At 51.3% G+C, this 25,003-nt stretch overlaps 9 protein-coding genes across 9 annotated transcripts; 4 read left to right on the plus strand and 5 right to left on the minus strand.

Annotated features, from left to right (window-relative positions):
* Positions 1–129: 129 nt before the first annotated feature.
* On the minus strand, positions 130–2,022 carry POX_a00176 (uncharacterized protein; the record flags this gene model as incomplete). Its single annotated transcript, XM_050109124.1, has 6 exons — positions 130–276; positions 334–947; positions 1,010–1,103; positions 1,180–1,562; positions 1,622–1,786; positions 1,872–2,022. 6 exons carry the CDS (start codon positions 2,020–2,022, stop codon positions 130–132), a joined length of 1,554 nt encoding a protein of 517 aa, XP_049972892.1.
* Positions 2,023–2,609: 587 nt separating this feature from the next.
* On the plus strand, positions 2,610–3,683 carry POX_a00177 (RNA-binding motif protein, X-linked 2; the record flags this gene model as incomplete). The annotated part of the gene is made up of 3 exons (XM_050109125.1): positions 2,610–2,665; positions 2,743–3,290; positions 3,337–3,683. The coding sequence occupies 3 exons, from the start codon at positions 2,610–2,612 to the stop codon at positions 3,681–3,683; spliced, it is 951 nt and encodes a 316-aa protein (XP_049972893.1).
* Positions 3,684–3,859: 176 nt separating this feature from the next.
* Positions 3,860–5,243, minus strand: POX_a00178 (SVP1-like protein 2; the record flags this gene model as incomplete). The annotated part of the gene is made up of 5 exons (XM_050109126.1): positions 3,860–4,384; positions 4,439–4,795; positions 4,855–4,983; positions 5,035–5,158; positions 5,218–5,243. 5 exons carry the CDS (start codon positions 5,241–5,243, stop codon positions 3,860–3,862), a joined length of 1,161 nt encoding a protein of 386 aa, XP_049972894.1.
* Positions 5,244–6,525: 1,282 nt separating this feature from the next.
* Positions 6,526–8,087, plus strand: POX_a00179 (Septin; the record flags this gene model as incomplete). The annotated part of the gene is made up of 6 exons (XM_050109127.1): positions 6,526–6,546; positions 6,691–6,766; positions 6,829–6,945; positions 7,015–7,116; positions 7,196–7,772; positions 7,847–8,087. 6 exons carry the CDS (start codon positions 6,526–6,528, stop codon positions 8,085–8,087), a joined length of 1,134 nt encoding a protein of 377 aa, XP_049972895.1.
* A 1,361-nt stretch (positions 8,088–9,448) lies between these two features.
* On the minus strand, positions 9,449–9,808 carry POX_a00180 (uncharacterized protein; the record flags this gene model as incomplete). Its single annotated transcript, XM_050109128.1, has 1 exon — positions 9,449–9,808. One exon carries the CDS (start codon positions 9,806–9,808, stop codon positions 9,449–9,451), a length of 360 nt encoding a protein of 119 aa, XP_049972896.1.
* Positions 9,809–9,903: 95 nt separating this feature from the next.
* POX_a00181 (Rho1 guanine nucleotide exchange factor 1) lies at positions 9,904–15,104 on the minus strand (the record flags this gene model as incomplete). Its single annotated transcript, XM_050109129.1, has 4 exons — positions 9,904–10,847; positions 10,919–13,522; positions 13,557–14,030; positions 14,978–15,104. 4 exons carry the CDS (start codon positions 15,102–15,104, stop codon positions 9,904–9,906), a joined length of 4,149 nt encoding a protein of 1,382 aa, XP_049972897.1.
* Positions 15,105–16,939: 1,835 nt separating this feature from the next.
* On the plus strand, positions 16,940–17,887 carry POX_a00182 (V-type proton ATPase 16 kDa proteolipid subunit 2; the record flags this gene model as incomplete). Its single annotated transcript, XM_050109130.1, has 7 exons — positions 16,940–16,987; positions 17,051–17,068; positions 17,131–17,143; positions 17,212–17,497; positions 17,569–17,653; positions 17,713–17,798; positions 17,851–17,887. The coding sequence occupies 7 exons, from the start codon at positions 16,940–16,942 to the stop codon at positions 17,885–17,887; spliced, it is 573 nt and encodes a 190-aa protein (XP_049972898.1).
* Positions 17,888–18,630: 743 nt separating this feature from the next.
* Positions 18,631–20,042, plus strand: POX_a00183 (cAMP-dependent protein kinase catalytic subunit 3; the record flags this gene model as incomplete). The annotated part of the gene is made up of 4 exons (XM_050109131.1): positions 18,631–18,886; positions 18,951–19,040; positions 19,115–19,239; positions 19,323–20,042. 4 exons carry the CDS (start codon positions 18,631–18,633, stop codon positions 20,040–20,042), a joined length of 1,191 nt encoding a protein of 396 aa, XP_049972899.1.
* A 1,366-nt stretch (positions 20,043–21,408) lies between these two features.
* POX_a00184 (Initiation-specific alpha-1,6-mannosyltransferase) lies at positions 21,409–22,557 on the minus strand (the record flags this gene model as incomplete). Its single annotated transcript, XM_050109132.1, has 2 exons — positions 21,409–21,437; positions 21,510–22,557. The coding sequence occupies 2 exons, from the start codon at positions 22,555–22,557 to the stop codon at positions 21,409–21,411; spliced, it is 1,077 nt and encodes a 358-aa protein (XP_049972900.1).
* Between the last annotated feature and the right edge of the window lie 2,446 nt (positions 22,558–25,003).

A 25,003-nucleotide genomic window follows, 5' to 3' on the forward strand; every position in this document is an offset into this window, starting at 1 on the left:
GGACAGTATGTATGCACAAGCCGCAGAGAAGCCAAATCTGAATTCATCGTTCGCGCCCCTCAGGCACTTGAAATATGTACGCACTTGGAAAAAAAAATTTGACAGACAGCTTGATTAAAATGCGGCGGCTCAAGCCGATGGACTTCCGCGAGGACTGGCGCCTGGCTTCTTGACCAAACCGGCGAAGAAATTCGCCAATGCTTGATTATGCGCTTTTTCATCGCCTGCATTGGTGGGAGCCGCGTCTTTCTTTTGCGCGCGGCTGGCTTCTCGGTCCTAGAGAAAATGGATTTGTGAGCAAGGGAATGGCGCCATGACAGCGGAGAGGCTTACCTTGAGCTTCTTGAGCATGTCCTCCGCGTCAACTTGAATACCACCCATGTTGAACTGCACCGGCCCAATGTGCTCATTGACTCTGCCCTCGTCCTCCATTGGAGACATGTCTAGCTGTGGAGCAGGTTTATTTGATCGTTCCTTGTCGTCTTCGGCTCGAAGCTGCTCAAGAATCTCGACTTGCTTAGCAAGGAAGACTTGCATGTCGGAAGTCTCAACCTCGAGTTTATTTCCAACGGCAATATTCGGCATGGCAATGCTTGTGTCTCGCTTGGGATCCTGAATGGTCTGTTCAAAAATGGCTACTGCGCTAGTACCATCTTCAGCACTCTCGCTTTCCTGGCCTGTATTCTGAGAATTTTCAAGTGGCTCTGGCGCATCTTGGATCTCAATGGACCAGGCAGTTGAGATGCCTTCCATGTCAAAACCTTCACGAATAATCCGAATCTTGCCCCAGGAATCCCAATTGGCCGGAACCAGGATCTTGTCGCGGTCGATGACATTGTGTTTCAATGATTGTCGCTTCAAGAGCGAGTGAATTTCAAGGGAAGAGTGGATCAAACTCTGTAACGAATTGGCGTGGAAAGGAGTAGTGTAGATGAGGGAAGCGCCATCTGGACGAGAGTGTTAGGGCGCCACGGAAATCCAGAGTTTTGCGAGATCAGTCCGCACTCACGCTTTAAGAGGATCGTCCGCAGAAATTGCAAGACAAAATCGAATTGCTCTTCGTGCCAGCCGTGATCTTTCTCGAGTTTTTCGATCTTGTCCGCCTGGTGGTATTTCATGAGTTAGGCCATTCCTTGCCGACGAGGATATGAAGACGGGCCGGAATGGAGTTCTTCTTACGCCTTGACACACGACACACATCGGAATTCCCAAGCCCTCGTCCCATTCCCCGGGGCCCAAGGGAATCGCGACAGTTCCCCCGGAACTTGATGCCCCCCCTGCGCCCGTCGAATGCGCATCCATGCCTCGCTTGCGGTCCCGCCACTCTGTCATCGTCTCCTCCATGACAATCTTGGTCTGGTCGTCAAGCGATACGAGCACGGAGCGAAGTAGGCGCACCCATTCCCGAAGTCGCCGAATCCACGTCCAAGGGTCTGACCAATCTAGAAGAATCACCACAAGCGTTTCCGGCACGGATTGGGGGGTCAAAAGCGGCTTGAGAAGTGGAGTGAATGAGGGAGAAGGTTCAGACAGAAGGTACGCTGATACACGAGCCAGTGTATCTAGTGGAATCCACATGTTAGATTTGGAGCACACAGCGAGCGAGCATGGGTCGCATTACCTTCGTGGTCAGCGTCGAGCACATCGCGATATGTGTATCCGAGGGCAAACTGATTGGCAATTGGGGGTGTCCGTCTTTGTCTCTTGTCGTTGATTAAGCCAGCACCAGCCGACGTCTCTGCTGAGAATGTCTCCAGGAACTCTCTTTGGCTCTCCGGCGTGCCTCCTATGATCAGCATGTCAGCCTCGCCGGTTGAGAAACCGCCACTTGTTCATGGAGCGCTCCACGTTAGGAAGACTCTTTGACGAACCTAGGATTAAGAGATTCTTTTCCGGTAACCGCTTTCCATTGGCGACGCCATCTAGCAAAGAGGACCAGATATTCTTTTTAGATCCATCTTTGCTGGTTGGCCGACTGGTCGATCCGGATGCTTTAGCTCCCCGGTTTGGACTGGACTCCATTGGTATAGTCTAGTACCACCTATGTCGTTAAAATTGGTGCACCATCCCAGAAAAAACAACCATTCGTGTACAGCTCAAGTATGCAAGCGCGTAGGTTCTCTTTGGCGTGCAGGGCGTTGCGAGAGGGATCGGTGAAGTCAAAGGTGTCGCGCCAGTCAGGGGAATATGAGGAAGGTGAAAGCGGGCGAACAAAATTCGTGTCTCAGCTCTGGGTAGCTGACCAGACACTATCGCAGCTGCAACTGAAATTGCCAAGCAGACTTATTTTTTTGAAGAAGCTTGTGTCGCAACCGACGTCACGTCAAAAAGAAAAGAATGGCCACGGAGGGGGAGGGATAGTATCGTAGAGACCGGGGTTGAGTAAACAATTGGTGGCTGCCGATTTTACGGTTCCGCCGAAGCTCCGAGTGGGGACCCTTTTCCAACGTGTGGAACTGATCTTCTTGGTCTTTTTCTTACTTCTTCGACTTCTTCGTCACACACGATACCTCTGTCACCGAACCCTTGTCCGCCTCAAAAGCTCTTCAAAGTCTATTACTTCCTCGGCTCAAGCTGCAGCAAGCTATACCTGAGAGTGTGTCAGTACGATGAACGCGATTCGGCAGACGCAGGCCCTCAACAAGCGGGAGCTCGAGAATGCCGTGTAAGTAGGACCAATTCTCGCGCTGTTCTCACATCTGAGTGAGATCCCGGATCTAACAAAGGTCGCATCGAGAATAGGCCACCTGAGGCATCATGGCATGCGGACTATCGCGACACTGCGTACATCTACATTGGCGGACTTCCACTCGATCTCTCTGAAGGCGACATCATTACAATCTTCTCCCAGTATGGCGAACCCGTGCACATCAATCTACTCCGAGATAAAGAGACCGGGAAAAGCCGCGGCTTCGCATTTTTAAAATACGAGGATCAGCGGAGTACGGACCTAGCCGTTGATAATTTGGGAGGGGCGACAGTCCTTGGGCGAATGTTGCGTGTGGATCATGCTCGGTATAAGCGGAGAGATGATGAGGAGGAAGGTGACAATGTTGCTAGGCTGATGGGCGATGCAACTATTGCCGAGGGTAAAGCCGATGGCGACGAGAGCAGACGCGAGAGAAGGAGACGGAGCGACGACGAGATGGAGGAACGCCGCCCTCTGCTCAAGGAAGAGAAAGAGCTTCAAGATCTCATCCACAACCATGACGATGAGGATCCCATGAAGGAGTTCTTGATCGAGGAGAAGAAAGAAGAGATCGCGCTGGCGCTAGCAAGATACAAAAACAGTAAACGGTCTTCCCATCGACGCGACGACAGCAGAGAGCGCTCTAGCCGACATCATCGTCGCCATCGCTCTCGGTCCACGGAGCGCAGGCACCGGCGCCACCAATCTCGAAGCCCGGAGAGACGATCGCGACCGCGGTCGTCAGACCGTGGGAAAGAATCCAGAAGCCACCGCTCTGCGGAACACGATGAGCGTCATCGGCGGCAACGAATTGATCGAGCAGATGGATCCAGAAGGGAACAGTCGGTCGAGCGCTCCCGCTCACCGGACGCGCGACGACATCGCAGTGATCGCGAACGGCATGAACACCGTCACTGAAAGTCTACACTACGTTGCGAAATTTTGCATATTGCAATGTTGTCCCGCCAAAAAACAGTTTGGAGCTTTGCGATAGCGATTTGTCTGATATGCATCATGTATTGCATCTCAGCATCGCTTTTCCGATCAAACGACCCCCGTGCCCCCGTGTTTAGGGGGAACTTTCTCAGACATGATTCAAGTTTCCCTGATTAATTGCGTGGGACTGCAGCGATCCGAAGTTGAGAGATTGGATATTCATCAAAGTCCAGTTCAGCCCCCTAGGTATCGCTTCCAGCCATCGCGCATGCAGTAACGTCTTCCGTCATCGCCGTTCCGCAGGATAAACTTCTCCCAACGCCCATCCTGACCTGCTCCAAGGACCAGCAGAGTTTGATTATCCAACCATCCAATGACCCCTTTCACAGGCCGCCCCATTGACGTACCCGTGGGCATGCCATACAATATCCCGGATGCAGCCTCGTTCCCGATCTCGAAATGCGCGCTCGCTGACGAATAAATGTCCGAAAAGACTCGCGGGAGCAAAGGAAGCCGGCCTAATATCCCCCACTTTTGGCTTGCGCTCTCCTCCGTGGATGCCGCAGGCGATTGGCTGCGATGGGGAAGATGTGGGTGTGGCACATCAAAGATATGGAGGGTGGATTTGTCTGAAGTCACAGCTAGAAGAGTGTTGGAGGGCGAAAACGCCAGAGAAAATATGACTGCGTGGTCCACGCCGCGGCGCAATTCGGCCAATTTTGTGCAATTGGTTGTTGAAAACACCCGCACCAGTGTTCCCTAAATCATGTTAGTAGACCAAAATCCAGACCCTGACGAAGACAAGATTCTCACCGCTTCACTGGCTGTGGCGAGAAGCTCACCGTCCGGGCTGAGAGTCATGGCACGTAGGGGAGAGCTGTGGGCCGGGATGATACTGATGTTGCCTGTCTCCAGCTCGATGAGCTGTACTTGGCCGGGGGAACGGCCTGGAAAGGCTAGTAACTTTCGTCCCAGACAAGCCAGCCCCAGTGGGTTGTCTGACGTTTCATAGACAGACAACTTTTTCGGCGATGTCGAAAAGGCGAAGACATGTATGCTATTTAGAAGCGCGACCACGATCTTGGATTTGGAAAGGCGGACGCCGAGGACTGAGGTTCGAAACTCGAGGATGATGGCAGCTTTCTGCTTCGCATCATCCCAGATAACGAGCTGAATCTTCCAATAAGCGTTCAATTCGATAAAGCACCCCCTATGAAGAGCTTACATACTTTGTTCTGGGGGAACTTGGGGTTTCGGCCTCCGCCAACAATTGCAAGATAGTTTGACTGGCCTAGCATTTCCACCAACCCGATTCCTGCGTTGAAATCTGCAACCATCCAGAAGCCGGTAAGCTGCCTCTGACAGGGATGAAGCTGGGGGTTACTGACCTCGAGAGACCTTTAGCTCACAAGGATTCGCATTAAATACTGCGCAAAGAGCCTCTTAGCATCATTCCTCTTGCATTTGCCAGGCCCAGCGGCTTCATGCACCTCTGTAGGCGGACCATACCACAAAATCCAGAGTTGAGGCCCACTGAAAAACAGCTGCTGTCGTTATTGAAGGCCGCCGACAGTGAACACGGCCCTGTAGACTCGTCAATGACTTGGCGGGTATTCATGATTGCGGCGCATGACGTGGGAGGGGAGGACCGCGCTAAGATTGGATCTTGGTCGAGACCGGATGAGGCAGCGACAAATTCAAGGTGTTTTGAGTCCGTGTGCAGGTGCTGTCAGACAAAATTCCCGTCTTGTGAGTCTGGATGAGCAAAGAAGCCTGCTTGGACATGAGATGGTATGAAAGTTGGTTCGAGTAATGTTGGCGCAGATCGACCAGCATCTAGCGTACGGCGGAAGTGTAGATCGGCGATAAGGAAAGTGGTTGCAGGCCAACGGACCGCCGATTGCAGATTGCGGGAAGCTCCTCTTTCAAGACCGGGGGAGCCGGGGTAGCAACTCTGGATGCCTTGTTGATGCCTGACTTATGGTGCACCGGACGCTGTAGGAGCCTGAGGCTAGCTAATTTGTGGCCTAAGGTTAGCCAGTCGAGGGCTGTGTGAATGCCTGAGGTGTAAACGGAGTATCCATCTGGGCGCCAAAGCCAGCGCTGCTCGACCGCCCGGGGATCATTGGAGGACGTTCGTGGATTACCTAATCCGATCCAGTCCCGGCCGTGACACCGTCGACGGGCGCCCTGCCCGCACGGCGGTCACCAAAACCTCGACGACCCCGTAGTGCCATTGACCAGTACCCACCAAGTGTACTCCTTCCAGTACAGTGGTGAGCCCCTGAGGACTTATCATTCATGGAATGGAAATACCTGTCTGGCTCTGAATAACAAGATGATCAAGATCGAGATGGATACGATTGAGATTTATGAGAATGATGGCGCACGGTACACCTCTAGCAATCACTTATTTTTCCTAATATTTCTTTTTCCTTTAGTAGTGAAAACATCACCTCCATCAGCATCGCTTGGCTGTCCAAGTACTGTAGTAGTATAATAATCTCCAGGAGTACCTGGCACTAAGTTCACTTGGGTACTGTGGAGCTCGTACCAGTGGCCCAGTAGGGGACACTGAGGTACCTCTTTCAGGAGAAACAGCTAAGCTGGGACTGGAGTAGAGAGGAGAGTCCCGTGATTGGTCGCGGAGAGAAAGGGGGAAACACGAACGCCCTCACATCTTAATTCCCCCCCCCCCCTACGACTACTGTTGCTGCTACTACGACGACCGCTTGCTGCAAACTCGATTGCTATTCGCGTGACGGGCAATTTTCTGGAACGTCGAGATTGAATCTTTGGAGACTTTACTGTGGTCTCTTTTTTTTTTGCAAGTCCTTGACTGCAGGTCATTTCATTCCTCCGCTTCTCATCGATTCCCCCCTGTCCTCACTTAGCCCACCATGTCGTCGGCCCTCAACGCGGTATGTGTTCCCCTTTTTATCCTTTACGCGACATCCCGACACCAAACTTCCCCCGGAAAATGCCCCTTCCCAATGGACGGAGAAGTGGATAAACAATCAAGCAAAAGGCATCGAGGCTGACCCTATTCCCCCCCATCGGGGTAGCATCAGATCCGTCGCAAGAAGAATGTCAAGAAGGGAATTCAGTTCTGTTTGATGGTGTGCGGCGCCAGCGGAACGGGTAAGCTCAACAAAAATGTGTCGAGGTCCGGTCAATTGCTCACCCATCGTGTCATCAATCAGGGCGCACAACTTTTGTAAACACTCTGTGTGGAAAGACAGTGCTTGAGGGCAAGGAATCCGACGACCCAGAGCATGCCCACGTCGAGGAGGGTGTTCGCATCAAGCCCGTCACTGTTGGTAAGTGAAAAGCCATCCCGATGGGCGCAGATCGCCAGTATGCGTACTGACTCTTGCGGCCTACACCAGAGCTCGAATTGGACGATGAGGGAACTCGAATCTCTCTGACCGTTGTTGATACCCCCGGATTTGGTGATCAGATCGACAATGAGGCAAGGCATGTGGACATTCGTGAGGTTGCCAGCCGTCTGGGATTCTCATACTAACTTTTCCTGGCGGAACAGCTTTGGCGAGATTGTTGGCTTCCTAGAGCGCCAGTACGATGACATTCTCGCGGAGGAGTCTCGCATCAAGCGTAACCCACGCTTCAGGGACAACCGGGTTCACGTTCTGCTCTACTTTATCACACCCACCGGCCACGGTCTTCGCGAGCTCGACATTGAATTGATGAAACGCCTCTCTCCCCGTGTCAACGTGATCCCCGTCATCGGCAAGGCCGATTCTCTCACCCCCGCAGAGCTGGCTGAGTCCAAAAAATTGATTATGGAAGATATTGAACACTACCGCATCCCTGTTTACAACTTCCCTTACGACATCGAGGAGGACGATGAGGACACCGTGGAGGAGAACGCCGAACTTCGTGGATTGATGCCCTTCGCCATTGTGGGATCTGAAGACTTTGTGGACATTGATGACCGAAAAGTGCGCGCCCGACAGTACCCGTGGGGTGTGGTTGAGGTCGAGAACCCCCGACACTCCGACTTTTTGGCCATCCGAAGCGCCCTCCTTCACAGCCACTTGGCAGATCTCAAGGAGATCACCCACGACTTCCTTTACGAAAACTACCGTACCGAGAAGCTGAGCAAGAGTGTGGACGGCGGTCTATCGTATGTCTTCCATTCTTTCCAGAATACAATATACCCAATGTCGATCCGATTGACGATACTGACTAAACTTGCAGTGGCATGGACTCTTCCATGAACCCTGAGGACCTCGCCTCTCAGTCCGTGCGCTTGAAGGAGGAGCAGCTCCGTCGTGAGGAAGAGAAGCTGCGCGAGATTGAGCTCAAGGTGCAGCGTGAGATTGCCGAGAAGCGACAGGAGCTTCTGGCCCGTGAGAGCCAGCTCAGAGAGATTGAGGCCCGCATGGCCCGCGAGGCCAGCCAAAGCAATGTCAGCGAAGCCCCGACTGGGGAGGCTTGAGTGGACCTCCCTTGAGGTTACTCTGTCAATTCGGTTGTCAATGCGACTTATTCAGCGGGGCGCCATTTCACGTTGTGATACCGTTTGTGCCAACTTATGGACTTCGCGGCACAAAATTGGTTTTCTTTTTTTTGTTTATGGGGATAATATCAACTCTTTATTCACGTTAATAGCTTTTATCCTTCCTTTTTTTGTTCCTTATTTCTACCCTTCTCTTGGCCTCGGCCCTCGATTGTTGTTCCTCTGTGAAGTTTGTTCAAATTTTCGGTGACAAAATGCAGCCTTCAAGACGGCCACAAAAAGTGAAAGTCAAATGTCCCCCCGTCCCTACCTCCGCTTACAGGAAGAAATCACGTATTCCCGTGGGGAGGCAACATGATTGTTCCTGGTAGCGGCCGTTTCCAGATAACGGCATCCCCATATTGGTCTGGTTTTTTCTTTCTGAAATAAAAGATCTTCCAATCTCTTCCTTGGATTGGACCAGAAGAGACACCAGCTTCCAGATTCGTTCGCATGACGGATTGCTCTTTTGTCCATCTTCGTTCCTGTCAGCCCCGTCGCGCGTCGGAAGTGGCACTATCTGCCCGCTTCCATTACAGGTACTCACAGTAGGCTCCAGTATATTTTCACAGGGCTGGTGACGCAATCATCATAGCGCTGGTGGGTACCTGGTATCAAGGTGCTATGCCCACGGTCCTAAACGGTATGCTAAAGTTGGCTACCTAGGGTCGTCAGATCAAGTTCGCCTACGTTTAGGTAGTAGGTGATGTTTTTCCATTGTATGAGGTCCTACCTGAGAGATCTGCCAGATCAATACCTCCCACGGGCAGATATACCCGGTAGGTAAATAGGGGTGTGCAAGCCGAAACACGAAGGAATTAGGTTGGTACTTGTGAGCATGGAAAGGATCGGACCTTCATATCACTAGGTAATTGGAGGTAATCTAAAGCCAAGTGAAGCTCAGCCGAGGACGAATTGCAGAGCGATACGGAGTCTACAGGGAATGATATATGCTTACTTCCGTGTGATTCGAAGGGGGAAAAGGGGAAACCCCAAAGTGGTCAAGTCGTAGTATATCAACTGCATTCATGGAGAGAATATAGAAACACATCCCTCTGAATCAACGTGAGTAAGTGACACCAGAGTTGAAGGGGAAAGGATAAAAGAATACAAGGAATCCAAAGAAGAATAACATAGTCGTTAGTTCTCATGCAATAAGCTGAGAACAGGTGGAATCTTTGAGGCAGGGAAGCAGCAAGAGGAAGGGAAAAGGGGCGTTTTCAGAGGGAGAAAAAGAACAGGGTAAGAGCTAAAGCAGTAATATGGAAAGAGAAAAGGCAGTGGAAGATCGGAAAGTGGATCTATGCAGACACGCAAGAAGTGGTATTTTGCGCTCCATAGTACAGATGAGGACGAGCGGAAAAGAGGTGGCACGTGAGAAAGACCTGAGCGCTAGGGTCTTGAGAGGAACAAGCGTGGAACAGAGAGAATGGGGAGAATGAGGTTAGAAGATGAATGACGGGAACCGCCATGGATGAGAGACTACCTGTATAGTACTCAGCATCTAGGATGTGCTGGGTACGATTTTGACCGTGGCCTTTCAAGGCCTTGCAGGGCGCACTTGCCTTTTGTTGGCAATGCTTTTTTTCAAATACCCCGTCCCAGCCTCGTGACTCAGCGTCATGGTAAATAACATGACATGCAGAAGAGGAGAGGCTCATCGGAGATGGGGCATGTTGATAAAAGCCGTTGACAAAGTCGACCACTAAGGTATTCTTTATCCGTAAAGGAAAGGTCACACATCCAGAATTCTTCTTCAGACTTGTTGTGGCTTGCTCCAGAAGTCCAGACTAGCGACCACATCCTCGCCAGTTTCATCTTCATAGGCGTAAATTATCTCACGGGTGGAAGAATGCAACATGCGAATATTCTTTCCTGTCATGATGTGGATCAACTCACTGGTCTCAACATGGCGGATTTCGATGAAGTTGGGCTCAAACGCGAGAATGTAGGGATAAGACAGTGCGAAGGCATTGGGATTGCCTTCCCACGAAATCCTCCAATCTGGACGAGCACGCCAGCCATTGCGATTGACGAAGAACGAGAAATCGCTGTAGTTGAGAAGGAATTCCCCATTCATGCGCTCAATGTGAATTGGCTTCACGTTCTCCTTGCGGGCAACAAAGTCAAGAGATGTATCGGCTTGATCCAGGAGCGACTGAGTTTCCGTAGTTTCGAGACTGACAACCTCAAAGCCACGTGCACAGCCGACACACAGAGTTGATCGTAGGAAATGAATCGAAGAGGATTCAGCGGGAATATAATACTCCTTGAATGGCTTGAGTGTGTCCTGACCGCTCTGGAACATCTTGCTAACAGCCGATTTCTTTTTCCCCTTTGCGAGATTGTCCATCGGCTCGTACACCTTGATTGTACTGGACAACGCCGAGGTCTTTACGGAGCACACCAGATGGCGCCCTAGGCCAATTCCTGCTTTGAAGAAGTTGGCATGACCCTGAATCTTCTTGGGGCGCTTTGCCATGGTATTCTGTCCCTCGCCAATTTCAAGTGCGTCCAGTGGATAGGACTGCAGAGTCTTGTTGGCCAATACCAAGAGCAACTGGTACTCTTCTAGTGTGTCAATCTGGGTAACCTGACTTGCCTCAAGAACTTTCCTTGGTTTGGCGTTCTTGTCCTTTGGCCACCTCTCGGACAAGTAGATTCCGCTGTCAGTACCAAATACCAGTTTTCGTCCACCATCTGGGAGACTGTCAGTAAGAAAATCGCGAGCAAGGAGGGTATCGGGCCTCGAGAACGAGGTGCAAACATACCCACTGGAACGCAACAGTTCACGCGATTAATTGCAGAGAAGAAGTTTTCGCACAGCACAGTCTTGTTGTAGAAATTGCTGTTCCGCTCCCACAATTTTCGCTGCTGTTCCTCGACCATCTCGATGAATTTCCTTCGCTGTGTCGGGGATGTAGCGTACAGAGTCTGCTCATATCCGCCTTTGCCGAGATGACGGAAGGTGATCGGCAGCTGCCCATCTTTAGTAGGCGGAGGGTTAGGCGCGACTTTGTTGGACAGAAGACTAGATGAAGGCCGCTTGGAGATACCAAGGCGAGGAATGACTTCATCCATTTGAGCAATCACCAAAAGTTCCAAAGGAATGGGTTTCTTGTACACCCGGTACTCTTCGCGCTTGTTCACAACCTTGATCCGAACAAGGAGCACAGCATGATCGAATAAATAGGCAGTGACCTCAGAGCTTTCTCCGGTTGTCTTCTTGAAAGCCATCTTTGTGAGCATTTGGCGATTCTCCTCGGTGAGCTTCAGATCCACATAGTCGCCAGGGTTAAATTTCAATGAATTGTTCAGCTGCACAAGATTGAAGTGGTTTTCTGCCTTGCCACTCTCGGCATTCACCCGCGATAGGAAGCTCTTGATGAGCTTCACTGCCTTGGGGATATCTTCCTTGTCAGGATTGTCGTCACCTGTGTTCTTAAGCACCGATTCTAGCAGGAGTGGATATCGGGCAAGACGAGTGGTTGGTTTTGTGAGGTATCCGTTCAGCTCGAGCTTGCGAGATTCCTTCAATCGTTCAGTATCCTCCACAAACTTGGCAAAGGCCGGGTTTGAACTCTTCTCCTTCTCAAATTCGAATTTTCCGTACAGCTGGTTGGCACCATACTTGATGAACGGATCGAAGCGTGGTACATGCTGGAGGAAAATATCTCCCACAGTTTTCACCACATGACTCTCTTTCTGCCGAGCATTCAGAGCCTCGCAAAGTGCGCTGTTGACCTTCAAAACTTCCAAGCAATTTCCGAACACGGTGCGAATGAACTTCTCGCGCCTATGTTCAGGAATTGGGGAGTGAGTATTCGCGCCAGCCGCGCGAAGAGGACGCATCCAGAAATCTCGGAGGTATTCCAGATCCTTGACAAAGTCACGCTCAGTATACATGATTTCGAAGATGATCTCCTGCCGCTTCTTTTCATGGTCATCAACACTTTCGGACACTTCCTTGGGGACCATGTTAATCCACAATTTCTGGTTGTCGTTGTCGTCATCATCGTCGATACGCAGGCTCCCCTTGGAGCCGGACGTCCTCAGGATTGGCTGAGGTTTCAGATTCAAGCGCGCCTGTTGCTCGAGGCGCCGCGGGCACGCAATCGAATAGCAGAGACTGTCCCGAGTGCAAGTCGGCGAATAGCATTCGGTGAGGAGGGTGAACACGCCGTTGACTTCTGTGCCGACTGCACGATCTTCAGTCAGTGTCTCCTTGAATTGGTAGACCTCCCCTGGTGCGTCTCGAAGGCGGTGGTCGTAGGTGACATCATGGAAAAACTTTTGCGCATCCAATGCGCGGCCTAGAAGGAGAGCCAGGTTGCGGTCATTGGTTCGAATGATATTTGCAATCAGATCAACAGCATCGGTGCCAGAGAAAGCATTTTGATACGACAGGCCGTTCTTCTGCCTCTCACCGAGCGAGATCTTTTCACGAAACACATCAGCAACCCGTGACAAAAGGGCTGGATATACCACGGGGACTCGGCGCCGGGAGTCTCGCGACACAAGAGTGTTCTGGCCATTAGAACTTTGTGTAGCCTGACTCTGTACGCTCATCGTTCGATCTGGGGTGATTGTCGAAGCCATGGACATTGTACGAGAACGGGAAGAAGCGTCACTGGGTGGGCGAGTCTTGTTGGCGTACATTTCCGCAACATGATTCGGCATCGAGTCGTATCTGGGCGGCGGAGTCACTTGTTCGGGGCCCGAGGGAGGCCGTCGGTTTGGAATGGGCCTGCCGCTGTTCATGATATGCGTGTGGTTCGATTCGGTTGCATACGACGTCATTGACATTGCTCTCTCGTCCCGATGCCTGTCCGGCACAGGTCTTCCTAGTTGGGTCATTGCTGCAGCATTATGATGGTATTGGTTTTGACGCGTGACAGCGGTAGGATTCGGATTGAATGGAGGTGACGGCGTCGAACCTGGCATGAAGGACGGTCCACTGAGCTTGGCCATCGAGCGTGATCGTGTAGCGTCAGAATTTAAGGCGGGAGGCGGCATTGGTCGGCCAAGATCGCGAGGATCTGCATACTGAGGTGGTGGAGCAGGCCTAGAGTCCAGGCGTTGAGGTCTTGGGTAGGCGAAGCGCCCCGCCGCTCCGGGATATTGACGTGCGGGTGGAGGCTGGGGGGATGCTGACCCTGCCGCAGGCGTGTACGCTTGATATTTGCCCGGTGGTGGTGCTGGGGGATATCCATTTTGAGGCGCGGGCTGTGAGGGGGCGTAGCCATTTGCCATTGATTGCCGAGTGGGCGGCGGCGGAGGTCTCTGAAATTGAGGGTGGGCCACGTGCGACGACATTGTGTGCGCGCGACCTTGGTTGAACTGAGGAGTTTGCGAATTCATTGTCTGAGAGCGTCCTGGGGGGGGGCGCTCCCGAAGATATCATTATACGCGGCATCTCGTTGCACGGAGGAGGCAGGTCCATTGCCATAGGGCCGGTAGTTCCGGTTACGCTGACCTCCCAAGTCTGCCATGGTTCCAAGTTCTGCGATTGTCTCAATGTGCGCGAACAGGCCCTCGTTTTCTGGATGGTGCAGAATGAGAGCCGGTGATCTCGGAAACTCAGGGGAAATCCGGGCTCAGTCGTGACGGGGACAGCGTTGAGGATGTCGCAATCGAGTTGAGATCCGACCGTGGACCACCGACGACGGTGTAGGCGGCGAGGAGAGGTAGGCGATGCCGTAAAGAGCGAGGCGATCCGATTGTGGGCGACAGACTCGCTTTGTGTGATACTCCGATCCTGAGATGGCGCAACCGACTCGCCGGTCGAAACTTTGAGGGCACGCACGGCTCTAGGGACCGTTACGAGGAGAGCGCCAGGAGCCGTGAGCGCAGCAGAGTTCGGGCTCCTCGCCAGGTCATAACCTGAGCATTCCACCAACAGACGCTGTCAAAATGAATGGCCGGGAGAATAGAGGATGACGGTATGGGCGGAGGAGTGGTGGTGGTGCTTGTGTTGATGGTGGTGGGGAAGGGGGGAGCAGGGACTGTTAAACTGCACTGATCGTCCTCTTGAGGGGGAGGAGAGAGGAACGAGGATGAGGCGAGGTGACGGGCCGCCCGGTACGTAATCTGGTAACAAAAACCGGCCAGTCTCTGGCAGACTACCCTGGCAAAGGTGCATGGTGGGTGTAAGGTACTGTCATGCCGTACTTATTGGAGTACTCCAGTAAAGCAGCCTTTTAAGGTTGCTTTCACCACTGCCGTCCGACTAGAGGCACTAATCCAGCCGCTTCGTCTGTCCATCTCCCGAACACGATTCGTTGATGTTAGATCAACTGGTATTTCAAGCCCTCCAAAGTGATACCGTGAACCGAAGGGTCTACAAAGCACAATGCTTACATTATCTGATGAAATCGAGTAAAGAATTCAATTTTGTTCGGTGGTGTCACTCTCAATTGGGGCGTATTGATAAAGACAGAACAGCAAAATGAAACTATTCATGCTTGCCAGGAAAGCAAGAGCCAGCAAAGTAGGTGGCAGTCGAGCACATATCACTGCAACGACAAGCTTGTCCGGCATGCCTTTCTCTGAGTTTGGTGTGCGCAGCCGCTATTGATCGGGCTTCCTGACGGGGCTTCCAGCTCCTGCCTGGACATCGGATTCGCGCCCTCTCTCTCTCAGTGAAAGATCCTGCGGGGGACGAAGCAGGCGGCGTCCCAGAAACCGATCTGCCCCTGGTCCCATACCCACGATTTTGCAGCTTCTGCGAGGCCGTGGCAGAGAGGTTTTTTTAAAAGGGCTTTCTGTTCCTACTCGGAAATCAGAATCATGCCCTCTGCCTTTCACGAATGAACCAGGTTGGGGCCTACTGGGCTTGACGTTTCCGAGGACTCCACACATCACGCGCTTGTCAATGGGAGAGCGAAGAGGCAGCTGCTCGTTGGTCCCGTGCTGAGTGGTCAACAAGCGGCGAATGCAGTCCGGATCAATCTTCATCATGTCACAATTCCAAGCGGCGCTTCTCATGCACAACCCCTGTATAGTGGCCAAGGCATTCTCTTCAAGACATATGGGGGTACATTCGACCTCCGAATGCTCGAACTTCCCAAGCTGTGTCAACTTCACCGCAGGTCACACCAGGATGGTTGTTAAAAGGCTGGTCATCTGGCTTTGATTCGCCATCCTTGATGCAGCGAAATTCCATGACATGGACGAGTTCGTACGCAAGTAGCACTGCAATGAAAAGAAGGCCGGCCAATTTCTGACTATGAAGGCCTTGGCGTTGAAGAAGCCTCAAAGTCGTAATCCAGCACAAGGCAATCGGAGGGTTCATATGGTAGCAATTCTGTATCGGCAAACAAGGAAGATTCCGGACTCAGATCAGGCTCAAAGTCAATGTTCGGTATCACGCGCTGGGTAGACTCCAGAATCTCTTGCCTCGATAGTTCAATTTCAGCATCGTCATTGAGCCAAGTGTCTTTGGTACCCAGGCATCGGCGGCGTACAACCAAGGCATATGTCTGAGGACGATCCAGGATGATTCGAGAGGCGAGAAGAAGAGCCGGCTATATCATTTCAAAGACCTGGTCTACGAGAACGGTGTCGCTGTCACGGAAGGTCAGAAATTTAGACCTGGGGATCAGGTTCTCGTTGTCCAGGTCACAGAATCCAGAAGGATAATCTGGGTAGTTCACCAAGGGGAAATCATAATCTTGGAGTATGAGGGAGAACTCCATATAGATCGAAACAGCCATGAGAACATCACTGCACTCAGCACTCTCAAGTCAATTTGTACATATAGACGCGTTGGGTATGTGATGGAATTCGGAGATTTGGCGAGGATAACAACATGTTTGGCAGTTGACTCGAGAGGTAATTACAGACACTGGCTAGTAGCCAGTGGCTATTAGGAATGGGAGGATCATTCGATGACGGTATAGTTACATTGTGAGTGACTGGGCGTAATATACAATCATGAGGTACATTTGTGTCTGTTCATGCCCTCGGAAGCTAATAGGTTTGTGTCCAGAGCCCTTCTCATAGTCTCACCTAGATTCTGCCAGCTTTTGAAATTTCAATAATCAATCGAATGATGGATGAATTGCGATCAATCAATGACAAATTAAAGTGGTAGACTAGATGGGTTGGTCGATGGACGGGTGATAGGAGATCAATGTAGGAAATACCTTACTTACCTTACTATGACGATATTTCGTAGCTTAATGCTGGCTGTATCGGAGGGGTATATGGTACTACTAAAACCACTGTGCACTCGCTGCATAATAACATGTCTTCGGAGACATGAATGGTATCCATTCTGTTGAACATTCGACTATAATAAAAGATGGTTGTCCTGGTCTCTTTCCCTTAATACAATATATCCACCGCAATAAACCGTGATTTTGCAGAATACCATCAGATCATCATATTTTTCGAACTTTTGACAGGCTGTAATGGGCACCCTGAATTTCCACTTCATCAAATTTGGTACGCGTGTATGCTTATTACGATGCTCATGTTGATTCTACCTGAAGCAGGAAAAATCATATAGTTGAGGTAGGCGGTATGGAGTGGCATGTCAATCACGGTCTGGAAAGTGGAAATACCGGACTGCAACTTAAGGCATCAACGGAAGGCTGCATGAGGTAGTCATTTCGCTACGGTGGGCCAAGCGATCCATCTGCATCATTTCGCAACCTTACCAGGAGACCTCGGACCTGGTAATCAACTCCGCTGGAGCTACCTCCGCCGTCGTCGCTCAGATTCGACTACAATCAAGTGTCATTTTCCGCTTCGAAGCTTCATACTCTCTTTCCGCACTATCTTTCATCATGGCGGACAGCGAGTATGCACCCTTGTTCGCCCCATTCTTCTCCTTTGTAAGTAGCTCAAACACTGCTTCGTATTGGAGGTCATTCAGACTAACACGAATATGTGGCTAGGCCGGTATTGCATCCGCAGTAAGTCACGGGCATCCTGAAACTCCTGCACCTCAAATACTAAGCTCTGTTCGCACCTGAAGATGGTCTTTGGAGGTACGAGACTCGACCTTACAAACGGATGGCTGTGATCTCAGATAGCTGACGGCGGGCGACAACGATAGCTGGCGGAGCAGCTTATGGCACAGCCAAGTCTGGCATCGGTATTGCAGGTGTCGGCACATTCCGTCCGGACCTGATCATGAAGGTCGGTCTTCCCAGATGGCGTGGCATCGGGTGCATGAAGGCCTCGAGAACGTCCTCGGCGCGCTGCATGGAAATGCTAATGTGGTTGCTTTTACAGTCGCTCATCCCCGTCGTCATGTCCGGTATCATTGCAGTTTACGGTCTCGTCATCTCGGTCCTCATCGTCGGAGATATCAGACCTGACCAACAGCAGAGCTTGTACAAGTATGCATTGTTGAAGTTGGAAAAGAGCTCGTTCATGGTTTCGATCGACCTAACTGACCGTGTGACAACAGGGGCGCCATGCATCTTGCGGCGGGCTTGTCTGTGGGTCTCTCCGGTCTTGCTGCCGGCTATACTATTGGGATTGTTGGCGACGCGGTAAGAAAACAGATGACAGCCACGGATGGACGAGTCAAGAAATCTAATATCCAGAGCAGGGCGTCCGCGCGTACATGCAGCAGTCACGAGTATACGTCGGGATGATTCTGATTCTGATTTTCGGCGAAGTTCTGGGTCTTTATGGGTAAGTTTAATCGCATCAAGAGACTTGTGTCACATGCTGATCTGGGGGACAGTCTGATTGTCGGGTTGATTTTGAACTCCAAGTCGTGAGGAATCGGCGCTAGCTCCTTCTATCCCCCTTCCCGTCATGGTTCACTCCCCCCTGGTGGTGCAATTCTTTCCTTTAGTCCGAGCCCATGCCCCTCACGGACGATGACTCGGGTCACGTTCGCGCCAAATGCGCCAATGCTAGCGCCAGGCTCATCTTCCCCGTGCTCGAGACGTAGCGAGGCAATCACGATTTAACTCGGCAGTCACATGAATCGTCGCGGGTGTTTATTTTGGCATTTTCAAGGTGTACCATAAGAGGATCGCACTCGCTGTCTGAGTTCAACGTTATGGTGGAAATAAATATACGACCCAAGCTCTACGGTTTCCGTTGTAGTTTCTGTTTTCTCTTGTGATTTTTTGTTTTCGGTCACCGTAGAAGTCGAGCTGCTCCGAGTCAATCTTACTCAACTCAGATGAGACCCGCCGCTTCCAGCCCCGTCAGCAACGCTCATACGTCAGCGCTGGATTCGGACTCTCCCTCTTATCATCTTCTCTACCCCGCGCTAAAAAACAAAAAAAAAAAACTTACAACTCCCCTCCCCAAACTCTTCCACGGGGAGTCTGACACGCCGAATGTTGCTCCCCTCTGCGCCAGTTTTGACGACCATAGAATCGTGCTGAAGCCTCGAAGTGATTGGTGGCGCGGTTCCTGGGTGGGCTCCTATTCCAGAACTTTTTCCCCCCTCCCGATCCTTTTTTTTTGTCGCACGCCGCGGCGAAAGACATGATCACTTGCCCAACTCATGACGACGGGAACTGTCAAACCTTCGGCGTCAAATGAGCCGCAGGGCAGTTCGCCCGCTCACAAGCACCACATGATGCGCGCCCATGACCTTCTCGAGAAGGAGAGACATCTCATCCATTCGATCCGTCGCGCCGCCCCACACCGATCTGCGAACCCTTTCGTCGTCAGCGAGCGCCAGGGCGAGAGACAACTCTGTATTTCCTCCAAGACCTTAAGTGCCGACGACTTTCACTTGATCAAGACTCTGGGGACTGGTGAGGCTACCGTTCCGTATCAAATGCACCCATGAGACCACGAGGCTAATGAATGGAACACCAGGGACCTTTGCCCGAGTATGGCTCACGCGCTTCAAGGACGAGACGGACACGAACAAAGTTTATGCGCTGAAGATTCTGCGCAAGGGTGACGGTATGCGCCTACAAATCATCCCCGCGCTTTGTGACCGCAATGGACTGATCGCCTTAATCCTTTCAATGACACAGTGATCAAATTGAAGCAGGTCGAGCATGTGCGCAACGAACGCAAAACCCTGGCCGCGGTCGTTGGACATCCTTTCATCACGAATCTCGTCGCGTCCTTCTCGGATGAGCAGAATCTCTACATGTTGGTAAGATGATCTCGGTGGACTTGGTAGTGTCACGGCGAGCACTCTTCCCGCTGGATCTCAAGGCAACCGCTAATCAATCACAGCTGGACTACTGTCCGGGTGGCGAGATTTTCACTTATTTGCGCCGGTCGAAACGATTCGATGAAGAGACATCGCAATTCTATGCCGCAGAAATCACGATGACTATTGAATTTCTTCACGACATTCATGGCGTGGCGTACCGTGACTTGAAGCCCGAGAACATTCTTATTGACGCCGAGGGTCACATCAAGCTGGTCGATTTTGGATTTGCCAAAACGGTCGAGAACCGCGAGACATACACCTTATGCGGCACCCCCGAATACCTAGCTCCCGAAGTCATCCACAACAGCGGACATGGCCTCGCCGTTGACTGGTGGGCGCTCGGAATCTTGATCTACGAATTCCTTGTCGGACAACCTCCATTTTGGGATCAAAACCCCATGCGCATCTACGAGCAAATCGTCGATGGGTACATCAATTTCCCACCGGAGATGCCTCCAGCCGCGCAAAACATTGTTTCGCTCCTGTGCAAGACCAATCCTTCCGAAAGACTGGGCCATATCTCGGGCGGCTCGACTCGGGTCAAATCTCACCCCTTCTTTGGACAAATTGCCTGGGATGATTTGTTCTACCGTCGTGTCAAGGGCCCAATCATCCCCCGACTGGCCCACGCAGCGGACGCGAGCAACTTTGAAGAGTACCCAGACTCTGATAACCGTAACCAGAATCTCTACACTGATGACTTGAAGAAGAAATACGAGCCACTTTTCAGTGATTTTTGAGGGGAAAGCCCTCATCCGGCTCGATTTTCTCGAGTCAACTGCTCCAAATTAGACGAGATGGCAATCAACAGCACGTCCAACCTCCCGAGATCTTGCGAAATATTCCCTCTGCCATGAGCTTGCAGTACCCTCTCTCGTGAGGACTGGGACCCAACTAGCACTCGGCCCTAGTCGATCTCCGGCGCTGCTCTCGACATTGTGACTCAGAGTCAGAAAATATGACTACCTTACTAAGACTGGAGGCTCTTCTTTGTGCCACAGCAGAGACGGTGCGAAAATTTGGCGCCGGTCTCTCCACATCTTGAGATTCTCACCGCATGTCTCAAGATCTTGCCAATCTTATCCCTCGGGTCCTCATCGATCCTGACCCACGCCCGCTGTCTAATAGTTTGGGAAGACTAACAGGACATTTGATGAAGTCTTTTCATCCTTCACAGCCATGATATGAGATGTACTTATTATTCCACGACGATTGTGTACATTTTTTTGGTCCGGACTCTGCGTAGAAGTGGGCGGCCTATCCTACTGAATATAGCATTTATGATTTCTCTTCTTTTTTCAAAGTACCTTGATTTTGTTCATTTCAGCTCCCATATACCACCTACATAGTATGTACCGTGGAAATTGTGAAATTTCTTCTAGTTTTCTTAGACCTACCTTAGGTGGGTATAGCTTTTCCCACTGCCTTCCCCCCCCCCCTCCGGCCCGTCTTGTCTGTACTCAATATACTGTGCTCGCACTGCGGCAGTGGAGGTACCCGGGGATTGTAAGAGAGCTAATGGGTGTCTCTGCAAATTCAGAAATACGAATGAAACAAATTGTGTCTTTCATTCTAGTACATCTGACATCATCAGAGAATGTGCAGTTCATTGAATTATATTACAAGAAAGTCAGATGTCGTAAATCTGGGAGATCATTAAAGGTCGGTGGGATGGGATGATGAGTATTGGGACCGTTCAACCGTATCCTGGCACAGAGCCAATCACCTTGGAAGCTGAACGCTCTCGTCTCGTTACGGATTGACAGACATAAGCGCTACCCATGCGATGACCGGAGGCGATCTTTTAAACCGGGTCACCGTGTCGAACTCTTGTCTGACCGAGAGCAAGACGGGTGCGCTCGGAGCTTTTTCGTTTGTTTGTTTTTGTTTGTTTTTTGGGGGTTTGCCTTGATGGGGAACAATGCTCCTGGCTATCTCAGTGAGCGAGCGAGATCTTGAGTGTCGAAGTTTCACATTATGGCTGGGTCTTTGGTCACTTGAATCGAGCAGAGGGGTTGGGTCGGGACCAGCATCAGGCGAGACTGGTAATGGAGGCGAGGGTGAGTCTCTCAAATACAAGATGTATGCCTTTTTGCTCGGATAGCCCTATAGAGAGGGATCTGTCTTCCACGACCCTGTGTACAACAAACAATGTCAGCATTGTGAAAAGGAACAGGCCGAGCGGCGCTGGATATGTCGAGTCTTACCGTCAAAGTGATGCTGCACGAAGGCCATAGGATCATCCGTATCTCCGGCGTTCATTTGTCCGACACCGGGACTGAAGCTTGTAATAGGCAAGACAACCACATCGCCTACTTTTCGGTGGCTGGTCTGGCCGCTAAAGTCCTCGTAGGTGATATTTTTCTCACCCGGTGTGATTTGGAAGTAGTCGGGGTTATTGAGGTAGCGGAAGATGGCGTCAGTCCAGGCACCCGGTCCCGTGAATTCCATCACTGTCTTATCCATCTTGCCAACTTTGAGAATTCCGGCCCTCTTCATCCGCAACGCCTGCTCTGTGATATATGCGACCATGTCACGCAAAATGGGATGACCCGGTTTTGCGACGATGGTCCATTGACAAAATTGGATTCGACGGGAATACCAGTCATGCCAATCTGGTCGATCCGGGTCCGCCTCGATTCCGAAAATTATGCCCACTTTAGATCGATCGAGCTCATCGGGCAACCAATATGGAGCTGGTTTGAGAGCGACGGTATCGATGTCACTGTAGATCCCACCTCGTGCGAGCAGTATCAGGTATCTAAAGAAGTCGGCTTTCATGACCGGGAGTGGCAACGAGTCGTAGGCCTCAAAGACATCGGGGAGAGATGCGTAAAGGTACATGATCAAATGCCTTTGCACATCGTCTGTTATTACCTCGTGCGTAAACCCAGGATGCAAGGTAGTCCATGAGGCCTCGGGTTCGCGAAGCCCGTCTTTAAACCAGATGGAAGACGGATCATACTTCCAAGTCTGCCATATGTATGCCGGAAATCTGCTCCGCAGATCATAAGGGAATTGGTATCGCAAGCGGTCGCGCAAGGGCGCGCTTCCAAACGAAAGCGCGTGTTGCTGCCTCGCAAATGCCTTCTTGGTCTTGTGCTGGGATAGTGCATCCTGCTCCTCCTGAGAAATTCCCGGCACTGGCCGATATCCAGGCGCACCTGGGATTTCGGCTGGTCGCCCCGAGCGAAAGAGGTAGATAAAAGCCAGGAGGCAGACCGCGACGAGAAGGCCCCTGCGATATGCCGGCATTTTGCACCACCTTCAGCGCTCGCGCTGGTAGTGAATTCGCAGCCAATCAGGGGAACAAAGTTCAAGAGGCTTGCAGCGATCGGATGCGCGATGGATTCCTTCCGGATCACGGTTCCAAAAGCGCGATCAGAGGCGAAAAGGAAGCCGATGAAGCGGGCAATACTGATCGCTCAGGCTTTTGAGTCAAGAAGTGGGCTGTTTCTTGGAAATCTCAATTGCAAGCATTGCGCTTCTGGAGGAGTCGCTCAGATGCCCAATCCGTCTTCGTGCAATGCGACCTGGACGTTGATCGGGGCTCGGAGCTACACAGGGTTGCCGCAAACAGCTCAAGGCGCTCGAGTGGGACCCGTGTCGATCCTTTATTCGGTATCTCACCTGTCCAGCGAGATGCTATGCAGAAGCACCGTCAATCACTTCAGACGCACACTGAATCGCAACAATTGATCGGGGCCCGCCTACAGCCTTATGAATGAACAGTGAGAAAAAGGATTGCGTATGCTGCGATTGCTGAAGTGGATCCACTCACGTGGCTTCCCCGGAGAGACGGGACGCTGTCGTCGAGCTGTTCCCGTTATTGCCCAGTTCCCGCAATCTGCTGCACAAGCAGAAGCAGCAACCTTCGGACAGACGTTCTCCGCTGAGTTTCAGGTATCTACATGGTACCTAATGATCCCATACAGTGGACAGCTGATGAAGACGTCTAGTCAGGTGCCTCAAAATAATCAGTGGAGAACCAACCCCAATATTTCTCCAAAGGAGTACAGCAGATACGCGAGGCACCGGAAGTGATCCGATTGTCGATGTTTGCAACTTGTGGACAGCCTGTGATTTGAATCGATCAGACGGCTCTCCGTGAGAGCCTCATCCCATTAATGCATCATAATCGCGCCCTGATCAATCATTGTCGAGTATATTTTTGCTAAATTGGCCAAGTGCGTTCGCTTTGCTTTCAAGCCTCGATGGACTCGGCGGTACTCTTCTTATCTGCTGGACCATATTGAGATTTGTCAGCTCGCGCTGGTTCCGACGTTCATAAACCCTAGAGAACAAGCCACCACGGCCTGGTTTTCCAGCTGCATCAGTTTCAGTCTCGTTCAATTATGGGAAATCTAAATACTTTGTCCGAAACTTCAATTAGAAACCCTTCGTTTCTAATCAGAAGCGCCCGGGACTTGGATGCAACGTTGCTGGAGTCGACTTTCCGCTATTGCAACAGTGCATACCGCAATTCGTTGAAAGAAGTATACGTGGGTTCCTACTGGTCACAAAGATAACATTGTCTCCTTGCAAGTATATGGCAAAGATCTCACGTAATTCTGAAGAAAATTACGCTGCTGTCATTAGTTGCAGAATAGCCGGTTGAGTAATAATTGGGTGCTTGAACCCTTGCAAAATGTTTGTGTTGCCTCCAGTGATCGCACACAACACCAAAGAAAAACCAGGTACCTAGCTCAACACGGATATCAGGTCTTGAGAATGAATAAAACCTCAAGACCACTGATTTCACCCCCCAAAAAAATCTCGAGCTCTACGTTGCATAGCTGGATATTTAATAATTATTCCAGCGGAATGATCGAATGAGATCTCATCACCAGCTAGCCGAGGCTCATCAATCGGCCCTGGTCTGCTGACTGTTCGTGACTTGCCTTTGGGCGAGTCCCTCGATTTCGGTGGCCTGGCGCTAAGGTCTCCGAGGAGGTAAGGTTGCCCACGTGGGTGATGCATTGGGTGTGAAGTGGAAGTGCATGGCTTGTATGGCTTCCACATTCAAGGCATGACACTTGGCGCTTAGCATCTCTTATTCACGAACGTGTGTGCATTAGCATCCTGTTCCATGTCTGCCTCGCCGGATAACTGCTCTGTGTGTGTTGCGCGATTTTCGAGAGATCATGCTCCCCTTTTTATTTTTGGGTGACCCAAAAGTATCCCATCCATGGAAGCATCCGTGGGCAAGCGATCGAAAGGGCGGCGCGCCAAAATAATGCTGCCTGCCTGCCTGGGCTGAAGAAAATTCAACAAGTATTTGCAGAATGCGAACTGCAAAGGGCTCACAGACAAGGAGTCGCACTGAGGATCATCAAGGCTGAAGTTATCTGAAGTCCATTGGTGACTCTGAAATTCTTAATATGGACCCAGCTCTTCCGTCTCCGCTTGTGTGACAAGACCCAGTCGCGATGCTGAGTTCAACTCGACCAACCGACCAGAAAGGCACCAAAGCCTGGGCGGACACTGACGCTAAGCTACAAATGGCAGTCAGAGTGGGCCAGCTCGTGCGTGCCGGGCTATCAGCCTCATGCGATTGGCCCGTTTCGTGCCTGACTGGTCGCTCACCAAAAGCTTGGCCTTTGGAAGGGAAGAAAAAGGTCCAGTTTCGGGGTTCTCCGATTCACTCGCATGCTTGTTCACGGCAGACTCTGGCCGGCAGACACAACTTCGGTGTCGTCTT

This window comes from Penicillium oxalicum, chromosome I (assembly GCF_001723175.1).
Source record: "Penicillium oxalicum strain HP7-1 chromosome I, whole genome shotgun sequence".
NCBI lineage: Eukaryota > Fungi > Ascomycota > Eurotiomycetes > Eurotiales > Aspergillaceae > Penicillium > Penicillium oxalicum.